Source organism: Populus euphratica, unplaced genomic scaffold (genome assembly GCF_000495115.2).
Source record: "Populus euphratica unplaced genomic scaffold, PopEup_1.0 scaffold1.1, whole genome shotgun sequence".
Lineage (NCBI taxonomy): Eukaryota > Viridiplantae > Streptophyta > Magnoliopsida > Malpighiales > Salicaceae > Populus > Populus euphratica.
In genome coordinates, this window is record NW_011499845.1 from 1,615,537 (window position 1) to 1,632,455 (window position 16,919).

The following is a 16,919-nucleotide window of genomic DNA, read 5'->3' on the forward strand; positions in this document are numbered from 1 at the left end:
ATATTCCTTTTGTTTTCTAATAATTTTACCAAGGCAGGTAACTCTCGTCCTCCTTCAAATTAAACCCCGTAGAATGTTTCTTTCTAGTTTTTTGAACACTAATATCAAGTTAATCAATGTCATTGTTGATACACGTTAATTTATCATCGATCAATAGTAAATAAGGGCACGTATTGGGGGCAATATCCTTGTGAAATCACTAGCTAGCTAACAGCAGAAGACACGCACATTAATGAATTAACTTAGAATAATCAGTCAAGAGACAGAGATAAAGCGAGACAGGGAGCATATTGTGGAAAAGTTGATAAAGGAGGAGGAACCGAGTGAGGAGATGAAGATGGCCCCTCCATCCACTAAACATGTTATGTTTACTTACTTCAGGATAAGAAACCAGGAGTTAACGACGCCATCAATCAATCAATGGAGATAAAACTCACTGGCGATTGATATCTTGGAATGCTGTGAACTATTGACTGAGAAAAAGAAATCAGTTTCACCAAGTAAATTCGTGCAAAACTAGTTACTTTCAGAAGCTATTTGCATCAACACTTTAATTAAGAAAAACAAACCCTCTCTCCATGATGAACTTTGTGAGAAGTTGGTTTATTTTTCTTATTCAATATTATTAGGATTTTCTAGTTATTTATTTATTTATCTATACGGTTGTAATAACATTTTGACAAGTAAAGATTTTGGAGAATACAAATTGAATATTTCTAATGTTGTTGTTGGTTTTTTTGAAGTTTTGAGCTATGGCAGACTCTGTTATCCTTGTCTCTGTGTGTGTCAACTGAGATCTCTGTGTCAAAAAGCGACTAAAGTATGATTTTGTTTCGCCTTTTCCCTAATAACGTGTGGTAGATGAGATAACTATATATGATCTTATGATACCCACACTGTTGCGTGATTTAAATTTAGAACGCGCCCTTCTCTTGAATTTGTTTTGTGGTGTCATAACGGAAGAGAACATTAGTCTTACAAATAACATGTTAATTGCATGAAAGAATTGGGTAACTTTTTAGTTTATTAACACCATTGCCACTTCATTCTGAGTGATATACACACATCCTGTATGTAGTTTGTGGGAGTTCAGAGTACGTAGCATCGAATAGCTCTTTTCCCATCGTATTTTACGAAGAATCAAACATGAGTTTTGGATTGGGTTTTAGCTATTATAATCTCGATAATACAAACATGCCTTTCCAGCAAAGTATCCATTAATACACACATCCGAATCCACAGCGTGATGCATGGTGGCCTGTTTTACGAAGTTTTACAATCTTTATTACGGAAAAAAGTGCCGTTTTACTGCAAATTTAATCACTTCCTGTAAGTGCTCACAAAATGAAGAGAGAGAGAGAGAGAGTGAGAGACCCCCCCAACTCATTTAAAAAGGGAGGGTATCAAAGTAACCACGGAGACCAACACTCACATTGAACAAGTAGCGCGACAGAAACTTGTCAACTGAAATCTCCCAGGCAGAGTCACAATATCTGTCTTTCTCCGTTTCTCAAAACACAAAAAAGCAGGGCAGAAAGTTTTCTCCGCAAAAAACCAACTCCTACTTGGTGTTTCGTTTTGTCAGATCTCTTACAGTTGCAGTATTCAAAGTTTCCTTCTAAAGATAGATAGGGGGGAGAGAGAGAGAGAGAGATTCACTTCTTTGCTTGCTGGGTTAATCCGTGAATCGGATTTTGATGCATGCACTGTAAATTCTTTTCGGTAAATCAGCATTTGAGAGAAGGGTATCTCATATTTAGTAAGGTACAAGAGGAAAATTAATGTGTTGCCAATTTGCCATCCATTGTTTCTATCACTATAGGCAAAGCTTTAACAGACGTTTTTGGATTACAGTACTCTACTAGGAGTTTTCCTACTATTAAAAGGTATAAAACGAGAGAAGCACACCTGTGCTGACAAAGGGAGTTAAAGCGGCACAGGCTTTGCAGGGCTGTCGCACATTTGTCCGTAAGAGGCCCCTAAATTCCTGTCTCCACGTTATAAATCCAAGATAGATCCCAGCGGTTTCCAAAACCAACTATCATCATAACTTCTTTTAGTTTCTTGGTCTGTTCTCTTCGTATACTTCTGGTTTCTTGGTTTGGCTCAGACGTTGGCTTAATTGTGGCTTCACTGTTTGTTTCAGATCTGTAGAGGAGCATTGAAAGGAAAATGTCAAATCAGAAGCAAGCAGAGGAAGCTATGGTCTCAATCAATGACACTGGGCATGAGGAGAAAGAAGTAAGCAATGATGAATCCGGCTTTAGCCTTAAAAGCGTTCTTTGGCATGGTGGGTCTGTCTATGATGCCTGGTTTAGTTGCTCTTCAAATCAGGTACTATTACAACCGGTTTATGATTTGAAAAAAAAGAGAGAGAATCTTTTCCTTAATTTTGACCAAGAAAAAATGGAACTTTCTTTTTGGCGGTCACAGGTTGCTCAGGTTCTGTTAACACTGCCATACTCTTTCTCTCAAATGGGGATGCTTTCAGGCATAATTTTGCAGATATTTTATGGTTTTCTTGGAAGCTGGACAGCTTACCTTATCAGTGTGCTCTATGTTGAATACCGAAGCAGAAAGGAGAAAGAGAGGGTCAGCTTCAAGAACCACGTTATACAGGTTAGCCTTCCAAGAACAACCCCCAATAAAAGAACAAAACGAAGTCAGAAATAAAAATTCGAATATGCTTTCTAAAACCTCTTCTTCTTCTTCATTTTTTTTTAATTGTCTATAATATCACTTTTGTTTTGTCAAAATTTTGAGTCTGCAGTGGTTTGAAGTGCTAGATGGATTACTGGGTCCAACTTGGAAAGCTGTTGGATTGGCCTTCAACTGCACTTTTCTCATGTTTGGTTCTGTGATACAGCTTATAGCCTGTGCAAGGTCAGTCCTCGTTTCTTTTCTGTTTTGTAATTTATCTTTTCTACTTTTCCAGTATTTATTGAAAAATGGGTTTGTTTCATGCACTGATTCGAGTGTATTATTGGGGTAATCACAGCAATATATACTACATAGATGACAAATTTGACAAGAGGACATGGACTTATATTTTCGGAGCCTGCTGTGCCACCACCGTGTTCATTCCTTCATTTCACAATTACAGAATGTGGTCCTTTCTTGGACTTGGAATGACTACCTACACTGCTTGGTATATGACTGTTGCATCTATTGTTCACGGCCAGGTAACTAAAATTTAGATCAGCCGCCTGATCTTTTATAATATCTCCTTTATCCACATTCCACACCATTGGTTTTTGTTTTTCCTTGAAATATTAGTACCATTATTTTACAGGTTAAAGGGGTGGTTCACTCGGGCCCAACAAAGGCAGTTCTTTATTTTACAGGAGCCACCAATATCCTCTACACTTTCGGTGGGCATGCTGTCACTGTGTAAGAAGCCTATGTTCTTCTTCGTTTAATTGCTATAACTGTGCAAGAAACCACGTAAAGGTTTTTAGATTATCCCTCATGAATTTATGGGTTAACAACGAGGACAATTTCTTAAGCCAACTTATACCTTAACTGATCGAGTCTTGGGAAGTTTAGAGTTTATGAGATTCCATTTATAAAACGCCGAAAGAAATCAATTCTGATTCTGGTCAAAGGAACCGTGATTGGAAGGCATACGTTACACCTTAGATAGGGCCCGGTTTTGACCAGTCAAATGTAACTTGCAATTTCATCTTCAATTTCCACACGCTATATAAGCACCTGGTTGGTTCTCTTTCCGCAGATGTTAGGTCCGCCATGCCAGGGCACTTCTTGTCAGAGTCTCCATAATCTAATGTCGTGTCATCAAATTAATTATATAAACCTGGACAAGCAAGTAGATTTAGTTAGCTCTTAGCAGATATAATACTAAACCGTTTGGTTCGAGTTCCACTAACACCCGGGATTAAAGGAATTCAGGGCAATATCTTGCTTCTTGTAGTTCTGGGCTATCAGACTTTCTAAAATTTACACTGCGCTTCCTATTCTATAATACTTTACTAACACATCTTGCCTAAAGTTTATGGATTATCATAACAAATCAATCTGTCACTCTTGTTTGATACTGTCCAATTTCAAATGGATTATTTGATGGCCATGGCTTCTTGGTTACAGGGAGATTATGCACGCAATGTGGAAGCCTAAAAAATTCAAGTGCATATATCTACTTGCTACCCTATATGTGTTCACTTTAACTCTTCCATCAGCTGCTGCTACCTACTGGGCCTTTGGAGATCAACTCCTCACTCATTCAAATGCTTTCTCCCTACTACCCCGCAGCCCATGGCGGGATGCTGCTGTTATCCTTATGCTTATTCATCAGGTTCTTTTTTTTGCATATTTTCTGTCATTAGTCATGATTCATGAACTGTTACGTTGATACATACGATGCTGTCTAATCAGGAAAAGACAACCAATATTAGATGACAAATTCGTGTAAAAAGGTGTAATTGATTTGATTGATTAATTCGGTGCATGCGTGTATGAATTGCAGTTTATAACATTTGGATTCGCTTGTACACCATTGTATTTTGTGTGGGAGAAAGTGATTGGGATGCATGATACAAAGAGCATCTTGTTGAGGGCGTTGTCTCGGTTACCCGTGGTCATACCTATATGGTTCTTCGCAATTATATTCCCTTTCTTTGGACCAATCAACTCAGCTGTGGGGGCTCTTTTGGTCAGCTTTACCGTCTACATCATCCCTGCTTTAGCTCATATGCTCACTTATCGATCTGCCTCTGCTCGACAGGTAAATGGTCCATTTTCTCTGCCTCTTGTCTTCATCTCTACCTGATGCTCGTATTGTATATCTGGCTGGCATTGTCTAATGCTTCGACTAAGTTGCTAGTCATTGATTTCACTTTCTTAGTTACAATAAATTATAAGACAAAATGACAGATAGATGTACATGCATCCTGAAAGGTATAGAGGCTGGGATTTCAGCCATATAACTAGTCACCAGGGCAAGTCCGTTTTGGTCCTGATTTCATGCTAGGTAACTTGATTTGGTGATATCAGCCACTTAATCGGCAGACAGTGTCTAATTCCTGACCTCATAGCCCGCAACTGCGCATTTCAGAAATTAAAGCATACCAAAAGCATTAAAAGATGTGATAGATAGGGCATGTCCTGTTGTACAAAGTAATTAAAGGCAATCTCAACGACTGTAGAAAAGGGGATATGATTTTCGAAGTGCCCACATTTTTATGGATAGCTCCAACTTGATAGCTTAGCTTGGACAGTGAAATTGACTCCTTTCTCCACTAATATCTATCTGCACAGGATGAGGCTGGTAACCTCTCCTTGTCATTCAGTTATGGGCCACATTCACTCTTCTACAGTTCTACTCTCTTGTGTACTATCCATACCTTGGCAATGGCTGCCAGTCTCTCTGAACGACTTGCCTGGGTCACTGGTTATGTCCTCAAAATAAATTACTATAATACTGCTTTGATCATTACTTTTACTGTACACTTGAACTTAAAATTAGATTCTGTCGAAAAATATCAATCAAATAAAAATAAATAAATTAAGCAGTGCTCATTAAACTGTACTAGTGGACATGTTTAAAATTGTAGCATCCTTAACAAGTCTTGTAAAAGCAATCGTCTCATTGTTGGAAATGCAGAATGCAGCTGAGAAACCTCCGTTCTTCATCCCAAGCTGGACAGCCATGTACGTATTGAATGCGTTTATAGTAGTCTGGGTACTCGTGGTTGGCTTTGGATTGGGAGGGTGGGCTAGCATGTCCAATTTCATCAAGCAAGTTGACACATTTGGCCTCTTTGCCAAGTGCTACCAGTGCCCTCCTTCGACTCCTGCAAAACATCATTAAGTTTGAGAATCTCAAGTTAAACCATAGATCCTCTTATAGCATTTTAAATTTCTCTCTCTCATGCATTATACACATCACACGGGAGTTGGCGGCAGCATCTCCCCTGCATTGTGTTTTGTTTAAACCCTTCTATGAATAGTAGGTTATTTGCGAATAGTGATGTTTGCTATGGTATCATATATATATATATATCAGCGTTGTTATTCTCTTTTCACAAGAGTACTGAGCATCTTTTAGCTATCTATTGGGGAATCCGCGGTATTGGCAATAAGAGTGGAGTGTGCTTCTGATAATGGTCGATAAACCATCTTTGCTCTAGGAAATTTAGGGGGAGATTTGTGAGTGGTAGTGTTCACATGGCTTGCACATTACGTAAAAACCTTGTGCATATGAACCCACATGAATCCAAAGCAAATCATTCGAAGATTATAGTCTACCTTAGATCTCCTTTGACTGCCTCTGTTGGTTCCCTTCGTCATTCTATTGATTCATTCACATGGATTTATTACTTGTATGTCCTCTTGCTTCCTTATTGAAACCTGTTATGGAAGTTGCTAGTCAAATGAATAGAATGAGTTCAGAGTTTTCTCCATATTGATTTTCAATAACAACAACCAGAAAGGAAAGAGCAAAAAAACGATCTTCCAAATGTAGTGTTTGTAGCTTTCATCTTTGTTTCCTTTCCCTGAATTTTAGCCACTTTTCAAATTCATGCCTGTTCCTTTTGCCCTCGTCTCTGATCCATCAAGTCGGGAAGGAGAAAATGAGTGAAATGGACCGACTACAACTTACAATTCCATCACAGCTGGGAGAATTCAAATATTGCTGGGAACAGAAACAAGAAGGAACAAAAATAATGATAAACAGCACGACCGCTTGCGTCTAAATTGGGGATGATTCTCAAGCTGTAAGAGCTTTGCAGTTTTTACCATGTTTGCATTGCCATAAAGGGGTTAACAGCAACTGTTATTGGTCTATGAAATGACCAAAGACCACCTTAAAGTCGGTCCTAAATCCGCGCGCGCACCAGTATCTTGCTTTCTATGAAAAGAGACGAAACTGGTTTCTTTTATTATTTGACAAAGATGGATCAAATGGCTTGTTGCTATAACTACTAGCTACAGATATTTTGTCCCTGAAGAAAGGATATGATGTGGGTCTTGTCGTTTCTTATGACTTTTGGACGATCAAGACTTTATCAAAACTTTCTCGAAGAAACGTGCTTGAGGAAGATAGAGCCATGCAGTCTCAAGTTTTCATTTTGCTCACAAAAGTATTTCCTTTTTTTTTTCCCGGATAAACCTGCGTGCATAGAAAGTGAGCTTAATTTACTGTGAGCGATAATGTTCTGTCACGTGATAGTGCTATCATTTTCACTTATTCATGATCAGGGGCGGAGCAAGAAAAAAAAACTAAGGGAGGCAAATTAAAAATTAAGGGGAGTAAAGTTAAATTTTTAATTATTTTTATAATATTTACAAGGAGGGGGCTGGAAAAAAAATTTCCTGCAGGGGCCGGGGCCCCTGCCAGCCCCCCTGCCTCAGCCACTGTTCATGATGGTCTTTGTACTAGCTGGTTAATTTTGACTTTAGAAAATGCCCCTCTATTTGCGTTTTAAAGTTCTGACATCGGTGCGGCCGTGCGGACTGAGGATCTCCTTTCCCATTATGAAAAGCTCACTTACTGGGCTTTCACTGTGCAGCCGTGCTACAGTAATCTAGGCTCAAGAGGCCACGCCCCACTGCATAGATTTGGTGCGATCCGTAATGTTTTGGTCATAAGATGGAGAGTTTAGTAATTGGTGGATGGCAACAAAAATCACAGACGTGAGGCTATTCGGCTATGAAATGGGCTGAATACCTACACTATAGTAGTTTCAGGCTTCGAGCCCAAAATATTCATATACCAAGAATAAAGGATACGCCGTTTCAAGAGCAAATGCTGACCGAAAAGGGTCCAGAAGGGTAGGGTTGTCTATTCTGTGTTACATTCCGATTTATTTGCTCTGTTTTAAGAAATAAAAATAATAAAATAGATGAGAAAATATATATTTTTAAAATAAAATACTATCTGATTGAGCATGTTCAATAGTGTTCAAGGAAGCTACAGTTAACTCCAAAGAAATAAGAATTTTAACTTATTAAAAAAAAAAAGATTTACTGGTAGAGGAATTTCGTCACTCCATGATTCAAGTCCGTATTTGATCATAACCTATTAATCTTTGATGAAATGAGCCCGTAAATAACCGGGTCTACTGAAAATACAGTGTAAATAGTATTTTATAAAATTTTATTTTTTATTAAAAACTAATTTTTTAATATTTTTATATTATTTTAATATGATATGTTGAAAATAATTTTTTTTAAAAAAAAAATATATTTTAATATATCTCTAAACAAAAAAATATTCTAAACCTCAACTGCTACTATAATCTTAAATAGACCTCTAAGTATCACCCAAAATAAAAAAAAAATCTTTAATGTTATTTAATATTATTATTGAAACATTTTAAATTGTTTTTTTATATTTTTTAAATTTTTATTTGTTAATATAAAAAAAATTAAAAAAAATTATTATAATATAATTTAAAAATTTTAAATTGTTTTTTTATATTTTTTATATTTTTATTTGTTAATATAAAAATAAATTTTATAAAATAAAAAAAATATTATAATATATTTCAAAACTAAAAATATTTTTTTAAAAAAAATCTCCCCTCGAAAACAGTTGCTATTGAAATTATAACCCGATATACATTCTCTTGCCATGCCACTTGCAATCGTCCGCTGTAGAAGAATTTGAAGTAGCAACACTGTTGGGATTGAAGGTTATTTTGAACACAAAACACTAACTAGCTCGGTATGCTTACGACTTTATAGAGATGGGCATGCCATTGATGCGCTCAATCTAGACCAGTACAGAAATCTCTGAGTTGCAACACCAATCCAAATTGTCAAATTGGAGTGGCTCCTTAGCCCACTCAGCAAAGACAACATCGAATTTGGGTGCCTTTTTCTCCACTTCTGCCATCCGAGCCAGTGCTCCAACCATACCACCACGCCCTTTTTTAAGCATTCTTTCCAAATGCAAAATCACTCAAGCCTACTCTTATCCATTCTATGATTCTCAGGCCCGATAATTAACCCCTTTATTCCCAATTCAGTCAGCTTCCCATGAGGTAATATTTCATACTTCACTTGCCGGCAATCGATTATTCTTTTTCTTATATCAGATGTTTGTAGTTAATTTCTCCAATTTCCATGATTTCTCACTCTGTTTAAAAGTCTCTGTAAAGAAAGAAGAAGCATGTATGTAAGATTTCATGGTAGTTGATCAATTTATGAAATTTTATTCAGTTCATATCATTAAGCATTTGTCTTTCCATGAGAGTTTTCTAAATCAGTTGCATTGATTCTTACATTTCACTGAATTCTTTCGCTTTCTATCTGCTTTCTGCCCTGGAGGACTCGCTGGACATTTTTTTTCCCTTGTTCATTTTCTCCCCTGTAAAATTGTTTTTTCAAAACATACATTTCAATAAAACACGTATCAAGTGGGAAGTTGCCGTAACTTAGTTTTCAGAAACATATCCTGGAGCTTTCTTTTGAGTGCTTGAATTGATCTTTTTTTGTAAAAGATTCCTAGCTTCTTCCACATATTGAGTATAAACTACAACCAAGCCTCGATCCCAAACCGATCAGGGTCGGCTACATATATGGATCCTTTTGTGCTATTCCGCATGACTGTATACCAAGATCCAAATTTCCAAATTAAATATTTTACCTGGCATGTCAATTGTTAAACATTCTGATAATGGGTAACAATATCTCTGCATCAGATTACTGTAGCCGGTTGATCTTGTGTTTTTTCCCCTCTAAGAAGAGGAATCTTGTCTAAGAACCCTGTCATCATACAATCGCATGTCCATATAAATTGCTCTGTATAAGCTCGATTAGCCTGTCATGTTCAATAATACTGCTTTCACAGATAGATTGTGTGCCTGAGTGGCCCTTGACTCTCTGAATAGTTTTGGATGTTGATGCACATGATTGTGATTCCGTTGAGTTGGGCATGATCTCTGCTGATGGACATATCCTGATGCCACGATTATTTCTCTAATTCCATGTTTCTTGAAGGATAACACCATGAAAGATGAGCCTGAAGAACCATTCACCGCCCAGCACCGATGGTCTTTCACTCCAAGCAAGTTCAATCAACAAGCATTCCGTATCCAGTACAATGGATATTAGTCCTTATCCGCCGAAGACTGATGCACCAGATGAGAAGCTTGGAGTGAAAGACCCATCCCAACAAAATCACTCTGCACAGGCTTCCTCTGTTGTTAAATGATAGTTAGAGAGCTTAGCATCATCAAAGAACAAAGAACCAGGAGCAGAGCAAGAACTTCAAAGGTTACTGCCATCCCTCAAATTTTATTTATAGATAAAGTCAAAGATTTCAAGATCTTTATCATAAAGAAAAAGAATCATAATAGCCATAATCTCATTTATCTAAGAGATTAAGTGAGTACATAGGCTTATTCCAAGTCAAGCAAATATCTAGCTAAATTTAAACTTAAAAATCAGAACATAAAAAAATATCATAGCAGATAGATAAGTATGACTAAAAAATAACCGATGGTAACCTCTAGGTGTAATACTGTAATACCCCACCACTTCAACATCCTCCTCACACTTCAGCTCTTCACATATAACGGACATTTTACACGCTCTTTGAAGGATATACAGCCCTGCTCTCCACAGATATCTTCCACAGCAGTCCAATCTCCACCGTCGTTCTCCCCATCACCAGAGGATTCTCTTCCTGTTCAAAGGCATAAACCTTGTTATGGATGGCTTAGCAGTGATGATGAGGATTAGCCATTTCTCTGCTTGCAGGGTTTTTTTTTCAGATCCATATATTTGCAACATTTGTTAGTAAATGTATGTTTAACATTGTTATAGTTTTTGCCATTATAATTTTACAAGATAATTTTTTAAAAAAAAATAGAAATTATAGTTTTTTTATGACTAAAATTTCAATAATTTTTTTAATAAATTCATTTAAAATTATAATTTGTATTGGTTAATTAAATATTTTTTAAATTATGATTTTAGCAAAAGAAAATGACAACCACACCATATTACTACCAAACAGACGAAAAAAAATAAAAATGAAAAACAGTGCCTGTAGCGAAATGGGTTTTCAATTTCAGCAGGAATTTTAATTACATTTTTACCACCTAAAGTTGTTGAAATCTCAAAATAGCCACTCAAGCTAGCTCACATAATGTACACGTGTGGGATCCGGATTGGGAATTTCAGATACCGAAAACAAAGGAAAATATCACAAGGCTTAGGCGGGTACTAAAAGCAGAGCAACGAACAAAAAAGGGATAATTCCCTTTAAAAAGCAAGGCTTCTACTTCTTCGTCAGCCATCGTTACTCACTCCCAAGATATCTGTCTGTTCCAGCCCCGGATAGACAACACTGAAGAAAGAAAAAGACGAAAAGGTTTCCAATTCGTCAAATTTCAATGGACACTTAGGGTTTTAAATAGAAAGAAAGAAGACGTTATTTTTTCTTTTAGATGCTAAAAATGAGTGTTTCGGCGACATTTCGTGGCAATTTTAGTTCCTTATTGATACCACAGAGCAGCTATTGTCCTTGCGATTATCGTCCACGCCACATTTTAGCTTCATCTTCTGTTATTTCTTGGCGAAAACGATGTCGTACAAGAGATTTCAAGTTGTACCAGGTTTCAGAGTAAGACTTCTTCTTCTTCTTCTTCTTCAATTGTTATGGTTTTTTATAATTTATTTATTATAGTAATGATCAAAAACGCGTTCTAGTTTTTTCTACGTGAAGGAAGCTAATTATACTGCTGTGTTTTAGGTTTTGTGAGAAGAGAGAAATTATTGTATGTAGAGCTGCAGAGACAGAGATTGAACCGGATAATAGCAACAATGATAATAAGGTTATTGCTACCTCTTTTGTTTTCTTCTGTTTATATATATACAAATAGAATAATAACATGCAATGTTAGCTAGATACTACCGTTTATCTGGTTAATTAGTTAGTTTGGTGCGTCTTTGATTTGATTTAAAGTTGTTGAATTTAACTTAGGAGGTGAAGTAACTTATGATCCCATTCACATGTTTTGGTTGAGTTATAGATTTAGTTTTGAATTCCATTTCATGAAATTCGATATCTTACTTTGGACGTGTGGGGATTGGAATACAAATCCAAGATCAAATAATTGAGAGTTATAGATTTAGTTTCATGTTAATGTTTTTTTTTTTTTGCATTCACATTCGTGGGATTTATTTAACATTGAATTTGTTAAATGTATCTAGGAAAAAGAAGTGCATGAAGGAGGAGAGGAGCATCCTACCATAGATTCCGTTGGCCAAACTGACGACCAACCTGATTCTCAGCCTACAATTCTAAATCAAATAAATGGCGGGGAAATTACTACTGGAGGTGGCACCCAGGTATTTATATCTCTTACTTATTATAAGACTTGCAGTTTTTAGATTCTTTGTTTTTATCAATATAGTTGTTGACATAATGTTTGCTCTATGCGGTCAGCTATTAAGTGATGTTTGAGAGTGTAATAGCAGTTGTTTTTCAAGTAGTTTTTATTCAGAAATGCATCAAATAATTTTTTTTATTTTTAAAAAATTATTTTTAACATCAGCATATCAAAATGGTTTAAAAATATAAAAAAAATATTAATTTGAAGCAAAGAAAAAAATAAAACAATTTTAATTTTTTTCAAAAACACTTTTAAAATGCAAAAACAAACAGGTTATTTGCATTTCCTTTCCCTTTTAACACTTATGCATGGAATAACTGTATGTTTAGTCTCCTTCTCTTGAAGGGAAAGATGTGCTGCTTCTAAGTGGTTTTGAGTAACAACAGTTAAATGAAACAATATACAATGGCTGGCCACAACATCCTGTAGCCATTCAAATTTCGTAAGAAAACTCTGGCTCCTGCCCTTGACAATTCTGTTCATCTCAGAGTCCATGTTCTTTGACATAATATTATTTTTAATAGGTTCATGTAATTTTCTTTGGTTTGGGAGCAGGAAACTCATTATTAAATCCTCTGACCCTTATTACATTAAGGTTGTGTTTGAAACAGGAAGCTGATGATGAAGTTGTCAGTGGGTCCCCTCTGCCAGGTGTGAAGGTGATTTGCAAGTGCTTAGTTTTTTGCGTTTCAGTAGGGATCTTCTTTCAAAGCATACTTTCTTACTTCTTTTTAAAAATTTCCTTAACAGCCCCAGCAACTGGATGAATCAATCAGGATTCCTAAAGAAACAATTGATATTCTCAGGAACCAAGTGTTTGGCTTTGATACATTTTTTGTGACAAGCCAGGAGCCATATGAGGTGAGCTACTAATGCGCAAGGCTTTATGTTTTTCCATTTGTTTCCTTCTGTCCATTACAAATTCTCTAAGAGGGAATAAAACCAAATGGATTTGCAATCCAGGCTAGAAGTTCTGACTGATTATCCAAAGCTTACATCTGTTCTAGCCAATAGCCTAAGTTTATGTTATCCTCATTGTGCTTTTATCATGGATATCAAACATCTCTTGAACAGTGATTAGGTTTGCTCCATCTTACTCACTCTCCATGAAAGAAATGCTTTTGCTGACATCCTTGCTAAAAGGGATCTTCTCAAGATTGTCTTATAGTGTGGACTAGTCCAACATGTTCATCCACAGCTTCTATCTGATGGTTCTTGAGTCTTATTTTTTAGAGGGTAGTTTGTTTTTGTTTCTTTTCCATTGTACCAAAAAGAATTGCTCTTTATTCCTTTAAATTTTTTGAAATTCTTTACAAATTTACCAGTGGAAGTTGAAAATTCATTTAAGAAGGGGGACAAGGAGTGTGTGAAATAGATACATAAGAGGAGTTTACTATTTCATTTTACTCTTTCTAGTCAAGAGTGAATATTTTATGTCCTTCTAGTTAATTTGTTTGATTTTTTGTTATGCTTTTGGTAGGGTGGAGTCTTGTTTAAAGGAAACCTGCGAGGCCAGGCAGCTAAAAGCTATGAAAAATTAACGAACAGGATGCAGGTGAATTTATTAACTTCTTCATTTCCCCCCCTTTTCATGCAGTTTTGTCACTGATACTGCACACAATTCAATTAAACAGAATAAATTTGGGGATGAGTACAAGATTTTCCTCCTAGTTAATCCGGAGGATGATAAACCAGTGGCAGTTGTGGTTCCAAGAAAGACCCTACAGCCAGAAACGACAGGTAGTTTTATAGCCTAGTACAGTGTTATTTTTTATTTTTTTTTTGCCTGATCAGCACCTTTTTTCACAGTAAAATACTTAAATCTCTCATCACAAGAGTGAAGACACAAATCAGAGCCATTTTAACTTCTGGTTTAAACTACAATGAATTTAGCTTTATTTCTGCAGCTGTCCCAGAGTGGTTTGCAGCTGGCGCTTTTGGACTGGTTACAATTTTTACGTTACTTCTCCGGAATGTGCCTGCATTACAGTCAAACATATTGTATGTAATTTATTTATCTATTCTTATGAATCATATTTACATTAATAAAAGTTATGTTTTGCTGAAGCTGAGGGTATTTAGATTAACAAAGAACTTATAATTGTTTTCTGTCAGACTTATCATTTAGGCAAGTATCTGAAAAGGTACAGTGTGATTTCCATGTATACCCTGTTGTTGTTCCATGTGCCCTCCTTTTGTGTTACAGCTCTTGATTAAGGGTGATAACTTGAGCAAATTCTCTTTCTTTGCCTTTGCTACATGCATTTTCCAGAGAGGGTACTTCATTTTTATTTTTATTTTGTCATTGTTCATGTGGATAATTTGTTTATGCTGTGGTGTTAAAAGTGCCTTTTATATCTACTCATCTTGTAGTTTATCTTCAAGGTTTCTAATTCATTTTTGTATGAGCATTTTCTTTGACCTTCTAGACTTCTTTCATGACACAGAACTCATACAAATTTTCTGACTAGAACATTGATATTTTAAATGTTCCAGATCGACTTTTGACAATCCTCAGCTGTTGATGGATGGGCTACCCGGAGCCCTTGTGACTGCACTTGTTCTGGGGGCGCATGAATTGAGCCACATACTGGTTGCAAAAAGTAATGAAGTTAAGCTTGGGGTGCCATACTTTGTTCCAAGTTGGCAGGTGAAATATATGTATATATATTGTTGTCTTGTCTTGATCTTTGCTTGTGGTGTTCCCTAACGTGATTTCTTTGGGGAACTGGCTATGAGACTGTTTTCTATCCAAAGCAATCCTTTTCTATTGACTAATCTATCCTGGGTCGGTGGCAGATAGGTTCTTTCGGTGCTATCACAAGAATAACAAGTATCGTGCCCAAACGTGAAGTTCTTCTCAAAGTTGCAGTGGCAGGACCTTTAGCTGGGTTTTCCTTGGGTCTTGTTCTTTTCCTTTTGGGCTTCATCTTACCACCTAGTGATGGTATTGGTCTTGTTGTTGACGCTTCTGTTTTTCATGAGTCATTTCTTGCTGGGGGTATTGGTAAGTTCTTCATTTTGTAGTTTATTGCATACAGATCTGCTAGTGCATTCTGTTATGACTTGCAATGCTATAAAGATTGATGGAGATCAAATTTATCTAATTATAGTTGACTACCTTGATCTTTATTTTTCTTTTCCCAAAAAAAGGCTTGCATTTTTTTTCAGTGATCAAGTTATTTACTTTAAATGTAATTTTATTCAGGCAAGTTGGAGACCGTTGATATTAACTTTGAGCTTTGATTTTACCTGTAGCTAAACTTCTGCTAGGTGATGTACTCAAGGAAGGCACTCCCATATCTGTTAATCCACTGGTGATATGGGCATGGGCTGGACTTCTTATTAATGCCATCAACAGCATCCCTGCTGGAGAGCTTGATGGTGGGCGAATTTCTTTTGCTATCTGGGGAAGGAAGGTATACCATTTAAAATTAAGCACAAGAGAAATTATAAGATACTTCCAATGGATTGCCTCCCCACCCACATGAAAGCGGGACCCACTATGATAACGCCAGTGAGGTCCACTGTTATATGAGTGGATAGGAGTACGCTGGGAGTATCTAATGATCTCTTTAAATACAATATAGCAATAACTTCAAGGTTTAAACTCAATGTTGTTGACCCAAAAGTCATTTTCAAATGGCTCAGGAATTAAAATTTAACCTTTGAACCTCAGATATTTTTCTGAATGCTTTGAGGTGAAGAGAGCGTGACACAGATCTAGTTTTTCATTTGACAGGCCTCAGCTCGCTTCACTGGTTTCTCCATTGTCTTGCTTGGACTATCCTCACTACTTAATGATGTGGCTTTTTACTGGGTAGTTCTAATATTCTTCTTACAAAGGGGGCCAATTTCTCCAGTTTCTGAAGAGATAAGTGATCCCGAGAATAAGTATGTTGCCCTTGGACTATTAGTTTTGGTCTTAGGATTGCTGGTGTGCCTACCATACCCCTTCCCTTTTACAGATGAAACCGTTACAAGTTTCACAAGTAATGCCATTTCAAATCTCTAGTCACAATACAGTTTCCATATACTCCAGCCTAAAGTTTTTCTTAGAATATCAGACAGCCTTGTTAGTGTAACGTGTACAAGGAAATGCGATACGCATTTTAGCCCATCAAATTGGTGAAATTGTGCTGTGTATTAGCATCAAGAAATTCATATGCATGGCTATTTTCTCCCTTAATTCCGTTCGTGTAATTTCAACAAGTCGATGAATCTTTTCGCGGGTGCTTCTATTTTTAAGTAATGCCATGGTCGAAGTTAGTACATGACCACATCCTGGGTGACTGAATCAGCGAGAACAGATAACTATCCTGGATTGCCTTCAAAGGCATCGCGTGCCGTTAAAGTTGATATGTACCCTTGCAGAATGTCATGTCATTTCAGCTTGTAAGAACTGGGGAAAACGTTTTATATGCTAGTATTGGTGGTGGGGTAGGAGACATAAGATTCCATTTCACTTTGAGAAGGCTTCTTTCCTTGCTGTGTGACCAGCCAGATACTTCTTGCCCAGAAAATTCAAGTATTTTGGTGTGGATAATCATGTGT

The 16,919-nt window shown here is 36.6% G+C and overlaps 2 protein-coding genes across 7 annotated transcripts; both read left to right on the forward strand.

Annotated features, from left to right (window-relative positions):
• Window positions 1-1,298: 1,298 nt before the first annotated feature.
• LOC105138309 (auxin transporter-like protein 1) lies at window positions 1,299-6,036 on the forward strand. Of its 3 annotated transcripts, none has more exons than XM_011044527.1 (10): window positions 1,299-1,764; window positions 1,855-1,968; window positions 2,147-2,334; window positions 2,434-2,619; window positions 2,771-2,883; window positions 2,999-3,182; window positions 3,293-3,390; window positions 4,105-4,312; window positions 4,484-4,741; window positions 5,621-6,036. In XM_011044527.1, the coding sequence occupies exons 3-10, from the start codon at window positions 2,173-2,175 to the stop codon at window positions 5,825-5,827; spliced, it is 1,416 nt and encodes a 471-aa protein (XP_011042829.1). In that variant the 5' UTR covers window positions 1,299-1,764; window positions 1,855-1,968; window positions 2,147-2,172; the 3' UTR covers window positions 5,828-6,036. The 3 variants fall into 3 exon arrangements, with proteins under 3 accessions (XP_011042829.1, XP_011042692.1, XP_011042755.1); XM_011044390.1 differs by having other exon boundaries at window positions 1,300-1,764; window positions 1,855-2,067; XM_011044453.1 differs by having other exon boundaries at window positions 1,300-1,764; window positions 1,887-2,067.
• A 5,145-nt stretch (window positions 6,037-11,181) lies between these two features.
• On the forward strand, window positions 11,182-16,604 carry EGY2 (ethylene-dependent gravitropism-deficient and yellow-green-like 2). Of its 4 annotated transcripts, none has more exons than XM_011044776.1 (13): window positions 11,182-11,593; window positions 11,723-11,804; window positions 12,184-12,321; window positions 12,752-12,807; window positions 12,961-13,024; window positions 13,116-13,226; window positions 13,846-13,920; window positions 14,000-14,105; window positions 14,273-14,366; window positions 14,862-15,015; window positions 15,165-15,372; window positions 15,624-15,784; window positions 16,093-16,176. In XM_011044776.1, exons 1-13 carry the CDS (start codon window positions 11,418-11,420, stop codon window positions 16,102-16,104), a joined length of 1,437 nt encoding a protein of 478 aa, XP_011043078.1. In that variant the 5' UTR covers window positions 11,182-11,417; the 3' UTR covers window positions 16,105-16,176. The 4 variants fall into 4 exon arrangements, with proteins under 4 accessions (XP_011043078.1, XP_011042934.1, XP_011043151.1 ...); XM_011044632.1 differs by having other exon boundaries at window positions 11,184-11,593; window positions 16,108-16,604; XM_011044849.1 differs by lacking the exon at window positions 12,752-12,807 and having other exon boundaries at window positions 11,184-11,593; window positions 16,108-16,604.
• Window positions 16,605-16,919: the final 315 nt, after the last annotated feature.